Source organism: Schistocerca nitens, chromosome 7 (assembly GCF_023898315.1).
Source record: "Schistocerca nitens isolate TAMUIC-IGC-003100 chromosome 7, iqSchNite1.1, whole genome shotgun sequence".
NCBI classification, from domain to species: Eukaryota; Metazoa; Arthropoda; class Insecta; order Orthoptera; family Acrididae; genus Schistocerca; species Schistocerca nitens.
In genome coordinates, this window is record NC_064620.1 from 551,335,953 (window position 1) to 551,350,007 (window position 14,055).

Sequence of the window (14,055 nt, forward strand, 5' to 3'; positions counted from 1 at the left end):
AGCAAAGATATGGTTTTGATTGATGCCCTTCGCCTGAACCGATGGGATAAACTAAGAATGTTGGATGATTACGTATAATTAGCACTGACTTGGTCTCATCTCATTGAGTGACCAAGTGCACAGAAACCACTGAAATCTGGGATGAACGTCAACAGGAGACTTTCGTCGTCTTTAGGACACCAGATAACTGCGCAAAATGCGATAAAAATTTTATACCTGAAGTATGTCACTCCTTGTTGAAACACTCCTTGTTATGTATGTACTAACACACTGTAGAACGAATTGTAGTAAAACGTAAATCTTTGTGTATTCGTTTGCAGCTGTGCACAGCAATATTAATAAGAGATAGGCAAGCAATATAGGTTCTTTCATCTTAAATGAAATCAGGTAGAACTTAGCCCCCGCTTGTACTTGCCTACACACACACTCACACACACACACACACACACACACACACACACACTCACACATTTACACACCCGTTTATCTTTGATAAGCAGAGAAAAGTACAAGATATACAGCTACTGAAGTAGGATGTAGCAAATAATTCCAGACTAAGCGTAACTCATCATTTCTATTTGTAGAGTCCAACTACAAAAGTACATAAAAAGTACATGACATATTTACAATAAAATAATCTAATATTAAGCACAACTATACAAGAAAAAATGAACTCATAATTCGTTAGTTACATATTATGTATGTTCATTAGTGATCGAGCAATGGACGTTGTCAAACAAACATCCATCATGGAATTAGAAGTGTATGATGAGGAAACAAATTTAATATTTTCGCGAGATTACTTTGAATGTAAAAATCTGCATACATTCAGCATACCGAATAGAGATACTTCTTAGTCAGCGATACATTCGCTTTATAGAGATCAGAAGCAGCGAATAATTTACGAGCAGTAGGAGAAGTTTCGACGATAGTGAATAAGGTAACGAAACTAGAGAATTTATAAGAAGAGAGATGCATAAACCCTTTCAGTTGCAAATAAAATCACAAAAGATACTAAAGAGAAACGAAGCACAAAAACCGCGCACTGAATAGGAACCTAGGATCAAACAAAGAATAAAACAGATTGAATCGTGTGGATCTTGGAATGTGGCTACATTTCAAAAAAGGGTAGTTGACGGGGAAAGGAGAACTACAGTGATTTAATCTTTGTTGTGGTATAAAATTGCTGAATTAGGTTAGTTAAGAAGTAGGATTCAAGAGAAGTGAAGGAAGAAATTTAAAAAAAAATTACACGAAAGGTAAAAGTTTTGATATGAACTGGATCATTATAAACAGTAACACAGGAAGCATTATACATCAGTGTTAAAGAAAAAGTGTGAATGCACGCTCACTTTGGGGACATCTAATTTCAGGAATGTGTTATAATATCAAGGATACAACATGACATATAACAATGAGGTTTTGAGGACATGTAATGTCAAGAATGTGTTATTGTGTCATGGATACAATATGAAATTTAAGGATGAGATTCACGTGAAATTAGTCGAAGGATACGGTCAAGAGTTTCTTTAAACAAGTCTCAAAGGCTTGAGCGGTACTTTATCAAGCGAATAAAAAGACAAGGCCTTGTTTTCTTTCAGAAGTATTATGACATTGTAGACCCTGTGTCGACAACTGTCCAAGGAGCATCAGTCGTCGAGTTCGTTGAGAGACTGCTTGGCGAGCGGGTCCGCGCAGGTGGCTGAGTCCGGACTGCACAGCAGCCCCGGCGCGCATGCGCAGACGACGCTGTAGACGTCGACCAGCTGGACGACGCTCCCGTCCAGGTAGCTGACGGACATGTTGCGCGGCTGGCTGATGGGGCTGCACGGGTCGCCGACCTCGCCGCGGGTCTGGCACGAGGGGATGCTGAAGCGCGCAGTGCCTGCAACAGAAAAGCGAGCATTGTGGAGGAACGGCCGGGTAAAATGTCAGTCCGTCAAGGCGGGTGGAGACGACCTCAGCAGCATTTCTACCGAGTTGCATTTATTTTTGAAGGCAGAGTTTGGAGGGGGAGGTGTTTCACGTGGCACGCCACGATTTCTGGTATTGTATTCAGTGCGTGACAAGTGGACTCCCGCTAGCAACTGACGAAAATTACAAGGCTGTTCTACAACTATTGTGTTTATATGTTTCCATTGGAATCTTACTTCACACTACACACCACGTATGAGGAAGTTCATCTGTGATTATATATGTGTACGTAGAGGCGTGTTTAATGTCCACAACTACTTGTGAAAATATCTGACTTGGTTCTTCTGGCCGTGTCTTCTCGGTTCTGAAAAAGCTAATCTAAAATTAAATTGTATTCGACCGTGAATCGGACACAAGCATTTTTAAGTCTGATGTGAGGTAGCAAGGAATACGAGTCACGTTTGAAAAGTCCGTGCAAAAATTAAAACTACTTACGTGTTTGGGGTAAACCTTTTTTATTTTTCGACATAGTCTCCTTTTAAACTTATACACTACGTCCAGCGCTGTTCTAATTTATTGATCCCTTCCGAATAATAGGAACTGTCAAAGTCTGCAAAATAGCTATTAGTTGCTGCAATCACCTCCTCGTTTGAATAAAATCTTTGTCCCACCAGCCATTTCGTCAAATTGGGGAAAAATAGTAGTTCGAGGGAGCTAAGTCTGGAGAATAGGGGGGATGTGAAACGAGTTGGAATCCTATTTCCATTAATTTTGCGACCACTACTGCTGAGGTGTGTGCTGGTGAATTAATGAATTCTCGTGATGGAAAAGGACTTTTTGCGGTCCAATCGCCGGCGTTTTTCTTGCAGCTCGGTTTACAAACGGTCCAATAACGATGAATAATATGCACCTGTAATAGTTTTACCCTTTTCCAGACAGTCTACATCTACATCCATACTCCGCAAGCCACCTGACGGTGTGTGGCGGAGGGTACCCTGAGTACCTCTATCGGTTTTCCCTTCTATTCCAGTCTCGTATTGTTCGTGGAAAGAAGGATTGTCGGTATGCCTCTGTGTGGGCTCTAATCTCTCTGATTTTATCCTCATGGTCTCTTCGCGAGATATACGTAGGAGGGAGCAATATACTGCTTGACTCCTCGGTGAAGGTATGTTCTCGAAACTTTAACAAAAGCCCGTACCGAGCTACTGAGCGTCTCTCCTGCAGAGTCTTCCACTGGAGTTTAGCTATCACCTCCGTAACGCTTTCGCGATTACTAAATGATTCTGTAACGAAGCGCGCTGCTCTCCGTTGGATCTTCTCTATCTCTTCTATCAACCCTATCTGGTACGGATCCCACACTGCTGAGCAGTATTCAAGCAGTGGGTGAACAAGCATACTGTAACCTGCTTCCTTTGTTTTCGGATTGCATTTCCTTAGGATTCTTCCAATGAACCTCAGTCTGGCATCTGCTTTACCGACGATCAACTTTATATGATCATTCCATTTTAAATCACTCCTAATGCGTACTCTCAGATAATTTATGGAATTAACTGCTTCCAGTTGCTGACCTGCTATTTTGTAGCTAAATGATAAGGGATCTATCTTTCTATGTATTCGCAGCACATTACACTTGTCTACATTGAGATTCAATTGCCATTCCCTGCACCAAGCGTCAATTCTCTGCAGATCCTCCTGCATTTCAGTTCAATTTTCCATTGTTACAACCCCTCGATACACCACAGCATCGTCTGCAAAAAGCCTCAGTGAACTTCCGATGTCATCCACCAGGTCATTTATGTATATTGTGAATAGCAACGGTCCTATGACACTCCCTTGCGGCACACCTGAAATCACTCTTATTTCGGAAGACTTCTCTCCATTGAGAATGACATGCTGCGTTCTGTTATCTAGGAACTCTTCAATCCAATCACACAATTGGTCTGATAGTCCATATGCTCTTACTTTGTCCATTAAACGACTGTGGGGAACTGTATCGAACGCCTTGCGGAAGTCAAGAAACACGGCATCTACTTGTGAACCCATGTCTATGGCCTTCTGAGTCTCGTGGACGAATAGCGCGAGCTGGGTTTCACACGACCGTCTTTTTCGAAACCCATGCTGATTCCTACAGAGTAGATTTCTAGTCTCCAGAAAAGTCATTATACTCGAACATAATACGTGTTCCAAAATTCTACAACTGATCGACGTTAGAGATATAGGTCTATAGTTCTGCACATCTGTTCGACGTCCCTTCTTGAAAACGGGGATGACCTGTGCCCTTTTCCAATCCCTTGGAACGCTGCGCTCTTCTAGAGACCTACGGTACACCGCTGCAAGAAGGGGGGCAATTTCCTTCGCGTACTCTGTGTAAAATCGAACTGGTATCCCATTAGGTCCAGCCGCCTTTCCTCTTTTGAGCGATTTTAATTGTTTCTCTTTCCCTCTGTCGTCTATTTCTATATCTACCATTTTGTCATCTGTGCGACAATCTAGAGAAGGGACTACAGTGCAGTCTTCCTCTGTGAAACAGCTTTGGAAAAAGACATTTAGTATTTCGGCCTTTAGTCTGTCATTCTCTGTTTCAGTACCATTTTGGTCACAGAGTGTCTGGACATTTTGTTTTGATCCACCTATCGCTTTGACATAAGACCAAAATTTCTTAGGATTTTCTGCCAAGTCAGTACAGAGAACTTTACTTTCGAATTCATTGAACGCCTCTCGCATAGCCCTCCTCACACTACATTTCGCTTCGCGTAATTTTTGATTGTCTGCAAGGCTTTGGCTATGTTTATGTTTGCTGTGAAGTTCCCTTTGCTTCCGCAGCAGTTTTATAACTCGGTTGTTTTACCACGGTGGCTCTTTTCCATCTCTTACGATCTTGCTTGGCACATACTCATCTAACGCATATTGTACGATGGTTTTGAACTTTGTCCACTGATCCTCAACACTATCTGTACTTGAGACAAAACTTTTGTGTTGAGCCGTCAGGTACAGTGTAATCTGCTTTTTTGTCACTTTTGCTAAACAGAAAAATCTTCCTACCTTTTTTAATATTTCTATTTACGGCTGAAATCATCGATGCAGTAATCGCTTTATGATCGCTGATTCCCTGTTCTGCGTTAACTGTTTCAAATAGTTCGGGTCTGTTTGTCACCAGAAGGTCTAATATGTTATCGCCACGAGTCGGTTCTCTGTTTAACTGCTCAAGGTAGTTTTCAGATAAAGCACTTTAAAAAATTTCACTGGATTCTTTGTCCCTGCCACCCGTTATGAACGTTTGAGTCTCCCAGTCTATATCCGGCAAATTAAAATCTCCACCCAGAACTATAATATGGTGGGGAAATCTACTCGAAATATTTTCCAAATTATCCTTCAGGTACAACAGCTGCTGAGCCAGGGGGCCTATAGAGACATCCAATTACCATGTCTGAGCCTGCTTTAACCGTGACCTTCACCCAAATTATTTCACATTTCGGATCTCTGTCAATTTCCTTCGATACTATTGCACTTCTTATCGCTATAAACACGCCTCCCCCTTCACTGTCCAGCCTGTCTCTGCGATATACATTCCAATCTGAGTTTAGGATTTCATTACTGTTTACGTCTGGTTTCAGCCGACTTTCTGTCCCTAGTACTATATGGGCCTCGATGAGGATTATCCCTTGCGAATCCCAAAAGACAGTCACCATAACCTTTCTGGCCAAAGGAATGGTCTTCGCCGTTTTTGGTGCAGATTCTCCCTTGGTAACCCATTGTTTAGATTGGTGTTTGGTCTCAGGAGCATAGTAACGTATCCATATTTCATCCACAGTGACGAAACGACGCTTATATTCCTGCGCATTTTTCCTGAACAGCTGCAAACCAGCCTTGCAACACTTCACATGATTCCGTTTTTGGTCAAGCGTGAGCAATCACGGAACCCATCTTTCGGATAGCTTTTTCATGTCCAAATGCTTATGCAAAATATTATGTACGCGTTCATTCGAGATGCCCACAGCACTAGCAATCTCACGCACCGTCACTCGTCTGTCATCCATCACCATATCATGGATTTTATCAATGATTTCTGGAGTCGTTACCTCCAAAGGGCGTCCAGGACGTTCAGCATCACTTGTGCCCATATGGCCACGCCGAAAATTTTAAAACCACTGATGAACTGTTGTAATCGAAGGTGCAGAGTCATCGTAATGTTTATCAAGCTTCTATTTAGTCTCCTGAGGCGTTTTGACTTTGATAAAGTAATGTTTAATCACCCCACGAAATTCTTTTTCTTCCATTTTTTGACAATCACTTGACTTCCTTGATTCACACGAATGCCAAACACAAAGAAATAGGCCAATATGGCTGAAACTTGGTGTGCGATCTTTCCAAAGATGCTACTGACTAAACATGACCTCCTTACGCGCCGATGGTGCCATCCCTCGGACTTTACACGGACTTTGCAAACGCCCCTCGTATGTAGGGTGCTTGTACACAGTTCGTAGAGTAGTGGATATGAGCTGTCAAAAACTGTGTTGTAATTAGATGGAAGTTCAAGTCAGATATTATTGTCTTTCACATGAAATGGGTAAGCAGTTATAGGTCCAGCTAATTGTCGATCTTTGCGATTTCACCACAAGCCAATGTATGTAATGCCATAATATTGATTATACAATGAGGACACGAACACACATCTTTTATAAATCATCTATTCTCAAGAAGAGTACCACAGGTTCCTAAAACCTTTAATGTAACTTCGGTGATTATTTTGTCCATATACGGACTCCTTTCTACACTTCCATAAATCAATGTAAGATGGTGCATGTGTAACAACTACCGATAACTGCAGTGCCGAGCATTGCCCGGGGTGTTTAATATCTATGCCTTCTTGATACTAACTAGTGTTGAACATAGAGGAGTTTAAAAAGTTTATTATCTGTAAGCATACAGTATCTATCGTTATCATCAGAGATAGCTACAGACATCTGCTCAAAAATCACCATGCAACCCAGGTAACCGAAGCCAATACACATTACCACAACTGATGGAAAAAATGCGTCACAATTCTAATCACACTTCGAAACTGTCGTGAAAAAACCATCGCTCATTATGAACGAGCCATAATGCAACACACGTACTGGGGAAAATCATCGCCCTGAAAGACTCCAGAGGGGGCTGTAGTCGAACGTGCGTTCTCCTCTATGTTCAACCAGAAACTGCCGAAAATCGAGGCTCTCTCACCTCCCCCATGCCCTCCCCCACTCCGTGCCACCAGCCACCTACATGGAGGACACACGCTTTTTTAAACGGCCAGCTGCTCCGCCAAACGCCTCGCAGCACGTGCTGGCCGCTGTCCGTACTAGGCTTTCCGCGCTATGCCGTTTTCCTGAGCCCCTCCGTCGCACCTCTGCGGCCGCTGGCCTCAACAGGCCCTCCGTCATCCTCCGTGGTATGCGGCATGCCTTCACGTGATGGTCTTAGACAACACAAAAGGGAATTTTAGCATAACCACACTGCCACTCCAGAGAATACTCCAGAAAGCTTTTTCAAAGTCAGCTGCTTTTGAAGCAGGAAGCCTTCCACCTAAAGCAACCGCAGCCACACACTGCAGTGTCTTCAGTACAACGCACTCTAGCAAGTATGCTGCTGCGTGGTCAGTATTACGGAAGCTGACAAAAGACGCACATATAATAGAGCACGACGCCGGCATCACTCAAAACAAAACCGTGATACATGGGGGCTGTATGTCTAAAGGGGCAGCCACGGCCTCTTAAGGAACTCGAGTGGTTCAAATGGCTCTGAGCACTATGAGATTTAACATCTGTGGTCATCAGTCCCCTAGAACTTAGAACTACCTAAACCTAACTAACCTAAAGACATCACACACATCCATGCCCGAGGCAGGATTCGAACCTGCGATCGTAGCGGTCACGTGGTTCCAGACTGAAGCGCCTAGAATCGCACGGCCACACCGGCCGGCTAAGGAACTCGTCCAACACACCGTTCTGAGCACTGGACTGTAACACTTCTATTTACCAGCAATGCGACTCCTATAATAAAGCAACTATCAAAAAAGGAAAACACAATTGCAATGATAATAAATGTCCACTTTCCACAAAAATAGGCAAATTCCTTTTTCTTTTGGGTTTATAAGCAAAATCAGTATAGTTTTTACGTTCGACTGCAGGATACAATTCGCATCTCATTATTTTGTGATCTCCAACGAAATGCGCCACCTCCGATCACAAACGATCAGCAGAGACATGTCTACACTGCCTAAACTCAGGAAAATACTTCAACTATTTTGCTGCGAAAATTACCGATCACCGCAGACTGTCCTTATTATCTCGAAACTGTCATTGGAGCAAAGCAAAAGCAAGAATTTAAACTCTAAAGAAAAAAATCTATATTAAGCAATTTCTTTCAGCTTGATGAACAAATTACATGATCTGAGAGCATCTCTCGTGTCCAGTGTCTGTAAATAAACTGTCATGCACGTGTGTATTACAAACATTTCAGACACATGAAATAACATTTGAGAATATAGTCTTTCATGCCATTGGCTCACATGTTGAAAAAAGAAAGACATTCATTTTATGTTCGACAACCAGAAGCTATAATTCAAGAGGATGTAGCTGTTTTGTACACTATGGCAGGTCCCATTTTACCAGTGTGATGCTATATCATACTAGCATTTACGAAACAAATGCCGGCCGGTGTGGCCAAGCGGTTAAAGGCGCTACAGTCTGGAACCGCGCGACCGCTACGGTCGCAGGTTCGAATCCTGCCTCGGGCATGGATGTGTGTGATGTCCTTAGGTTAGTTAGGTTTAAGTAGTTGTAAGTTCTGGGGGACTGATGACCTTAGAAGTTAAGTCCCATAGTGCTCGGAGCCATTTGAACCATTTTTTGAACGAAACAAATCGTGAGAGCCTTTCTCGACCTGTGTAACAATATTGTGCAACAATATGCAACTGCATTAAGATATGCTGTATCTATTGTATGTCGACCCAATGGCAACTCAGGCTCTTTACTCAGACATCGATATCGACATGTTAAGTGGTACCCTCAACTACGACGCGCAGCCGCTCTATGGAGGCCCGTATCGCTTGTGCTAGAGTATTTCAGATAACCAAACAGCTGATGACGTCGCCTGAACCAAAAGAGAAAACCTGCCATTGCCTGTGCAGTTAGATATGTACTGGATTGCTACACTGAAGGACTTTTCTAATGTGCCCGCATCTCGTGGTCGTGCGGTAGCGTTCTCGCTTCCCACGCCCGGGTTCCCGGGTTCGATTCCCGGCGGGGTCAGGGATTTTCTCTGCCTCGTGATGGCTGGGTGTTGTGTGCTGTCCTTAGGTTAGTTAGGTTTAAGTACTTCTAAGTTCTAGGGGACTTATGACCACAGCAGTTGAGTCCCATAGTGCTCAGAGCCAAACTTTTCTAATGTATACAGCGATTTGGATTTGGATCTCTGGACATTCTAGTTAAACTATCTTGTTCAGTTTTGGGCGGTGCTGTGTGACATTACAGGCCGCAAGTCCGCTACGCAACTGCTTTAAAAAAGAGAGTATTTGGTTGAGCAACGTGACTGGCAAGTTGCCGTGTAGTGAGTCGGTGGGCAAGGTAGATGGGCAGGCGCTGAGCAGCGTTCTGAGACCTGCAACGACCTGAAGGAGATGGGGTGGTTGTTTGGCTGTCTGGTGCCAGTGTGCTCGCTATTTGGAAATCACGTGGCAGCTGGGATAAACTATGCCTCCGCCTGCTAAAGGACGCAAAGCAAAATGGCAAGGTTCTGAGTGTGCTGAAACTGTAGCATCGAATATTCGCTAAAAACACAAAAACCAATTCCAAACGTGCTACGAAAAATCTACGAATAGTATTGAAATCACAGTCATGAGAGGAACTCCCAAAATTTATTCCATGTACGTAAAGCAATTATTAACGAAGTTATTGACATTAATAATGAAAATAGTCAATAAATTAATAAAATCTGGTACACATATGCACGCCAATGGCCTTGCTGCAGTGGTAACGTCGGTTCCCGTCAGATCACCGAAGTTAAGCGCTGTCGGGCGTGGCCGGCATTTGGATGGGTGACTATCCGGGCCGCCATGTGCTGTTGCCATTTTTCGGGGTGCACTCAGCCTCGTGAAGCCAGTTGTGGAGCTACTCGACCGAATAGTAGCGGCTCCGGTCACAGAAAACCACCATAACGACCGGGAGAGCGGTGTGCTGACCACACGCCCCTCCTATCCGCATCCTCAGCTGAGGATGACACGGCAGTCGGATGGTGGCGATGAGAAGTTAAGTCCCATAGTGCTCAGAGCCATTTGAACCACAAAAATTGTAATATTTGTAATCGTAGGAATGGTGGCCCAGTTATAAGTTGCCCCATGACCTCTCGTAGAGGGTCACATGGCCAAATTTTTAAATACGCGGGGAGAGTAGGCTGTGGGGTCTTTTGATGTTCATGGCGTGGGTTATAAGGTTGTTTGGTAAAGTGTGCTCTGCAGATAAGTTGCCTGAGCTTAACTGTTGGATGGGACTTAGAATTATTTCGATGTGTGCGTATTAAGGACTTACGAATATTAGGGACTCAGAAATATTTTGAATCCATTGCGTTAGTACAGCTATCAGTGAACTTTTGGTAAGATGAATTTATTATTATATAAAGTCTGAACTCAATCATTTAGTTCAGTTTAAGGGATTTGGTGCACACCTCAGGGCCTTTGGTTTACATTTCGTTACTGTCTGTGAATGCTCTGCTTGTTCTGCTGAGTCAATAATCTGACTTCTTGTTTCTGTACTGTGTCGAAATAACAGTCTGTGTGAGGCCACCATTCGAAGTAACTTTGTGTCTGGTTTCAGTCAACTGATAGTGAACATTAATTCTGTGGTTCTAGACTTCCTAAGGGATCATACCTTTAAGGTATCCTTTATTTTATTAATCTATTCATTAACTTCTATTGTTAAAAATTTCACTTATTTGTCTTTACTAAATTAATTCACCTCGTGATAGATCGACACTTCAGTAAGGACTTACAAGAGCAATGCGTGACTCATCGTTTATCTAATGTTACGCGATCCCAGTAGCTCTGCAGCCGGCCGTTGTGGCCTAGCGGTTCTAGGCGCTTCAGACTGGAACCGCGCTGCTGCTACGGTCGCAGGTTCGAATCCTGCCTCGGGCATGGACGTGTGTGATGTCCTTAGGTTAGTTAGGTTTAAGTAGTTCTAAGTCTAGGGGACTGATGACCTCAGATGTGAAGTCCCATAGTGCTCAGAGCCATTTTTGAGTAGCGTTGCAACTGGACATCGTCGCGGCATGGACAAGCTACGATCTCATTCACTTGTGCTGCGACTGTTATTTCAGTGCGTGAATAAATCAGAGTTTTCGACAAGGCCCTTGTCGAACACTTGAATACCTGATTATCCCTTTACCTAGCAAGTTGTCCCCTATATTTCTTTTCCCCTATATTTCTTTCCTCCTCATACCTTATCTTATTAGTCAACTTAATTCTTTTGTTGTGCCACAAACGATTTCTCTAGGCAGTGATTCACTTCTGTACAGTTTTGGACACCAAACATACCTCATCAGGTTCAGTGGCCTATCCTCTGTTGGTTCGGACGCTACCAGGTGGCCCTAACATTGTGACTCCAGGGTGTGGACCTTAGGAGAGGGTTGGGAAACACATAATGCTGCGAAACGCTGCGACTATATTTACCAAGGACGCAGCACTCTGTCGTGCCACAGTCGTTGGAACTGACGCAGTCGATGTAGCCTGGGATGACGACCTTCTTCACCAGACCTGCCGACGTCGCCAGGATCAGGGCGGCGCTGGTAGCCAGCAGCAGAGAGAGGGATGTCTGGTGCATCATCCTGGAACACAACGCATCCCACGAGAGCTTATAAACGTGCGGGCAAGCAAACATATCTGGTGTCCGAGGATACTGCTTTCACACAGGGCAGGTGATGGCAGTCAGGATGTAAACAAAGACTGAGGATCTGTTAAATGACGAGTTTGGCTTTACGAAAAGTAGAACACTAGAGAGACTGAGCAGTGCACGGCTCGTGTTCATGCCATTTGTTTGTCATCTCCTATTACTGTACTGTTACCTCGTTTTCTTATTCCATTTACTGGCGTCTCAAACTTCCTGCCTTACTTGTTCGTGAGCGGCAGCAGCAGGGCGTATCGATAAGTGCACTGTCGTACCGTCTCTGGAGCGACCGATAGTACACCCCTGGAAATTGAAATAAGAACACCGTGAATTCATTGTCCCAGGAAGGGGAAACTTTATTGACACATTCCTGGGGTCAGATACATCACATGATCACACTGACAGAACCACAGGCACATAGACACAGGCAACAGAGCATGCACAATGTCGGCACTAGTACAGTGTATATCCACCTTTCGCAGCAATGCAGGCTGCTATTCTCCCATGGAGACGATCGTAGAGATACTGGATGTAGTCCTGTGGAACGGCTTGCCATGCCATTTCCACCTGGCGCCTCAGTTGGACCAGCGTTCGTGCTGGACGTGCAGACCGCGTGAGACGACGCTTCATCCAGTCCCAAACATGCTCAATGGGGGACAGATCCGGAGATCTTGCTGGCCAGGGTAGTTGACTTACACCTTCTAGAGCACGTTGGGTGGCACGGGATACATGCGGACGTGCATTGTCCTGTTGGAACAGCAAGTTCCCTTGCCGGTCTAGGAATGGTAGAACGATGGGTTCGATGACGGTTTGGATGTACCGTGCACTATTCAGTGTCCCCTCGACGATCACCAGTGGTGTACGGCCAGTGCAGGAGATCGCTCCCCACACCATGATGCCGGGTGTTGGCCCTGTGTGCCTCGGTCGTATGCAGTCCTGATTGTGGCGCTCACCTGCACGGCGCCAAACACGCATACGACCATCATTGGCACCAAGGCAGAAGCGACTCTCATCGCTGAAGACGACACGTCTCCATTCGTCCCTCCATTCACGCCTGTCGCGACACCACTGGAGGCGGGCTGCACGATGTTGGGGCGTGAGCGGAAGACGGCCTAACGGTGTGCGGGACCGTAGCCCAGCTTCATGGAGACGGTTGCGAATGGTCCTCGCCGATACCCCAGGAGCAACAGTGTCCCTAATTTGCTGGGAAGTGGCGGTGCGGTCCCCTACGGCACTGCGTAGGATCCTACGGTCTTGGCGTGCATCCGTGCGTCGCTGCGGTCCGGTCCCAGGTCGACGGGCACGTGCACCTTCCGCCGACCACTGGCGACAACATCGATGTACTGTGGAGACCTCACGCCCCACGTGTTGAGCAATTCGGCGGTACGTCCACCCGGCCTCCCGCATGCCCACTATACGCCCTCGCTCAAAGTCCGTCAACTGCACATACGGTTCACGTCCACGCTGTCGCGGCATGCTACCAGTGTTAAAGACTGCGATGGAGCTCCGTACGCCACGGCAAACTGGCTGACACTGACGGCGGCGGTGCACAAATGCTGCGCAGCTAGCGCCATTCGACGGCCAACACCGCGGTTGCTGGTGTGTCCGCTGTGCCGTGCGTGTGATCATTGCTTGTACAGCCCTCTCGCAGTGTCCGGAGCAAGTATGGTGGGTCTGACACACCGGTGTCAATGTGTTCTTTTTTCCATTTCCAGGAGTGTATTTCCGGGTCGTCGTGTGTCTGGCAGTCAGTTGGAGACGGACCAGCAGCGCAGTCGTGACGGAGCAGCAGTGAAGTCGGCGACGGAGCGCCGCTGCGGCGCAGACAGCCAGTGCTCGCCGACCGCTGGCGACACACGTGAACTATCCGACGGAGGGAGGACTGTTTCTGGGCCTGGGCGAGTCAGTTGGTTGGCGTGGAGCAGCGAGGAAATCTCTGTCGCGCGTACTCTGGCTGGGGCCGCTGGTGGTGTGCACACACAGCTGGAGTGTGAGGTGCTGCTTGCAGGTGCTACGAAGTTCGTCGCCCACCGATCTTGGACATGAAACTTAAGTCCTCACTTAACATACTATCGAGCCTCAACTGTTTACATTACTTCGTTTGATCCTGATTGTCACTTTTGGGACATTCCCAGAAGCAACAACGCGTGTGTATTCAAGTCGGCCAAGATTCCAGCCATTTTCCTGTGGAGTTTAACTTAATTTATTACCTGTTATTGAAGTT

At 45.5% G+C, this 14,055-nt stretch overlaps 1 protein-coding gene across 1 annotated transcript in view; it reads right to left on the bottom strand.

The window, feature by feature from the left end:
- Positions 1–555: 555 nt before the first annotated feature.
- The window catches only part of LOC126194897 (astakine-like), a 114,569-nt gene continuing 101,069 nt past the window's right edge, over positions 556–14,055 (bottom strand). The window contains exons 2-3 of the mRNA XM_049933251.1: positions 11,618–11,772; positions 556–1,885 (exon numbers count right to left, since the gene is read on the bottom strand). Coding sequence (XP_049789208.1) covers positions 1,650–1,885; positions 11,618–11,771 — 390 coding nt within the window. The 5' untranslated portion in view covers position 11,772 and the 3' untranslated portion in view covers positions 556–1,649. The remainder of the gene's footprint in view (positions 1,886–11,617; positions 11,773–14,055) is intronic.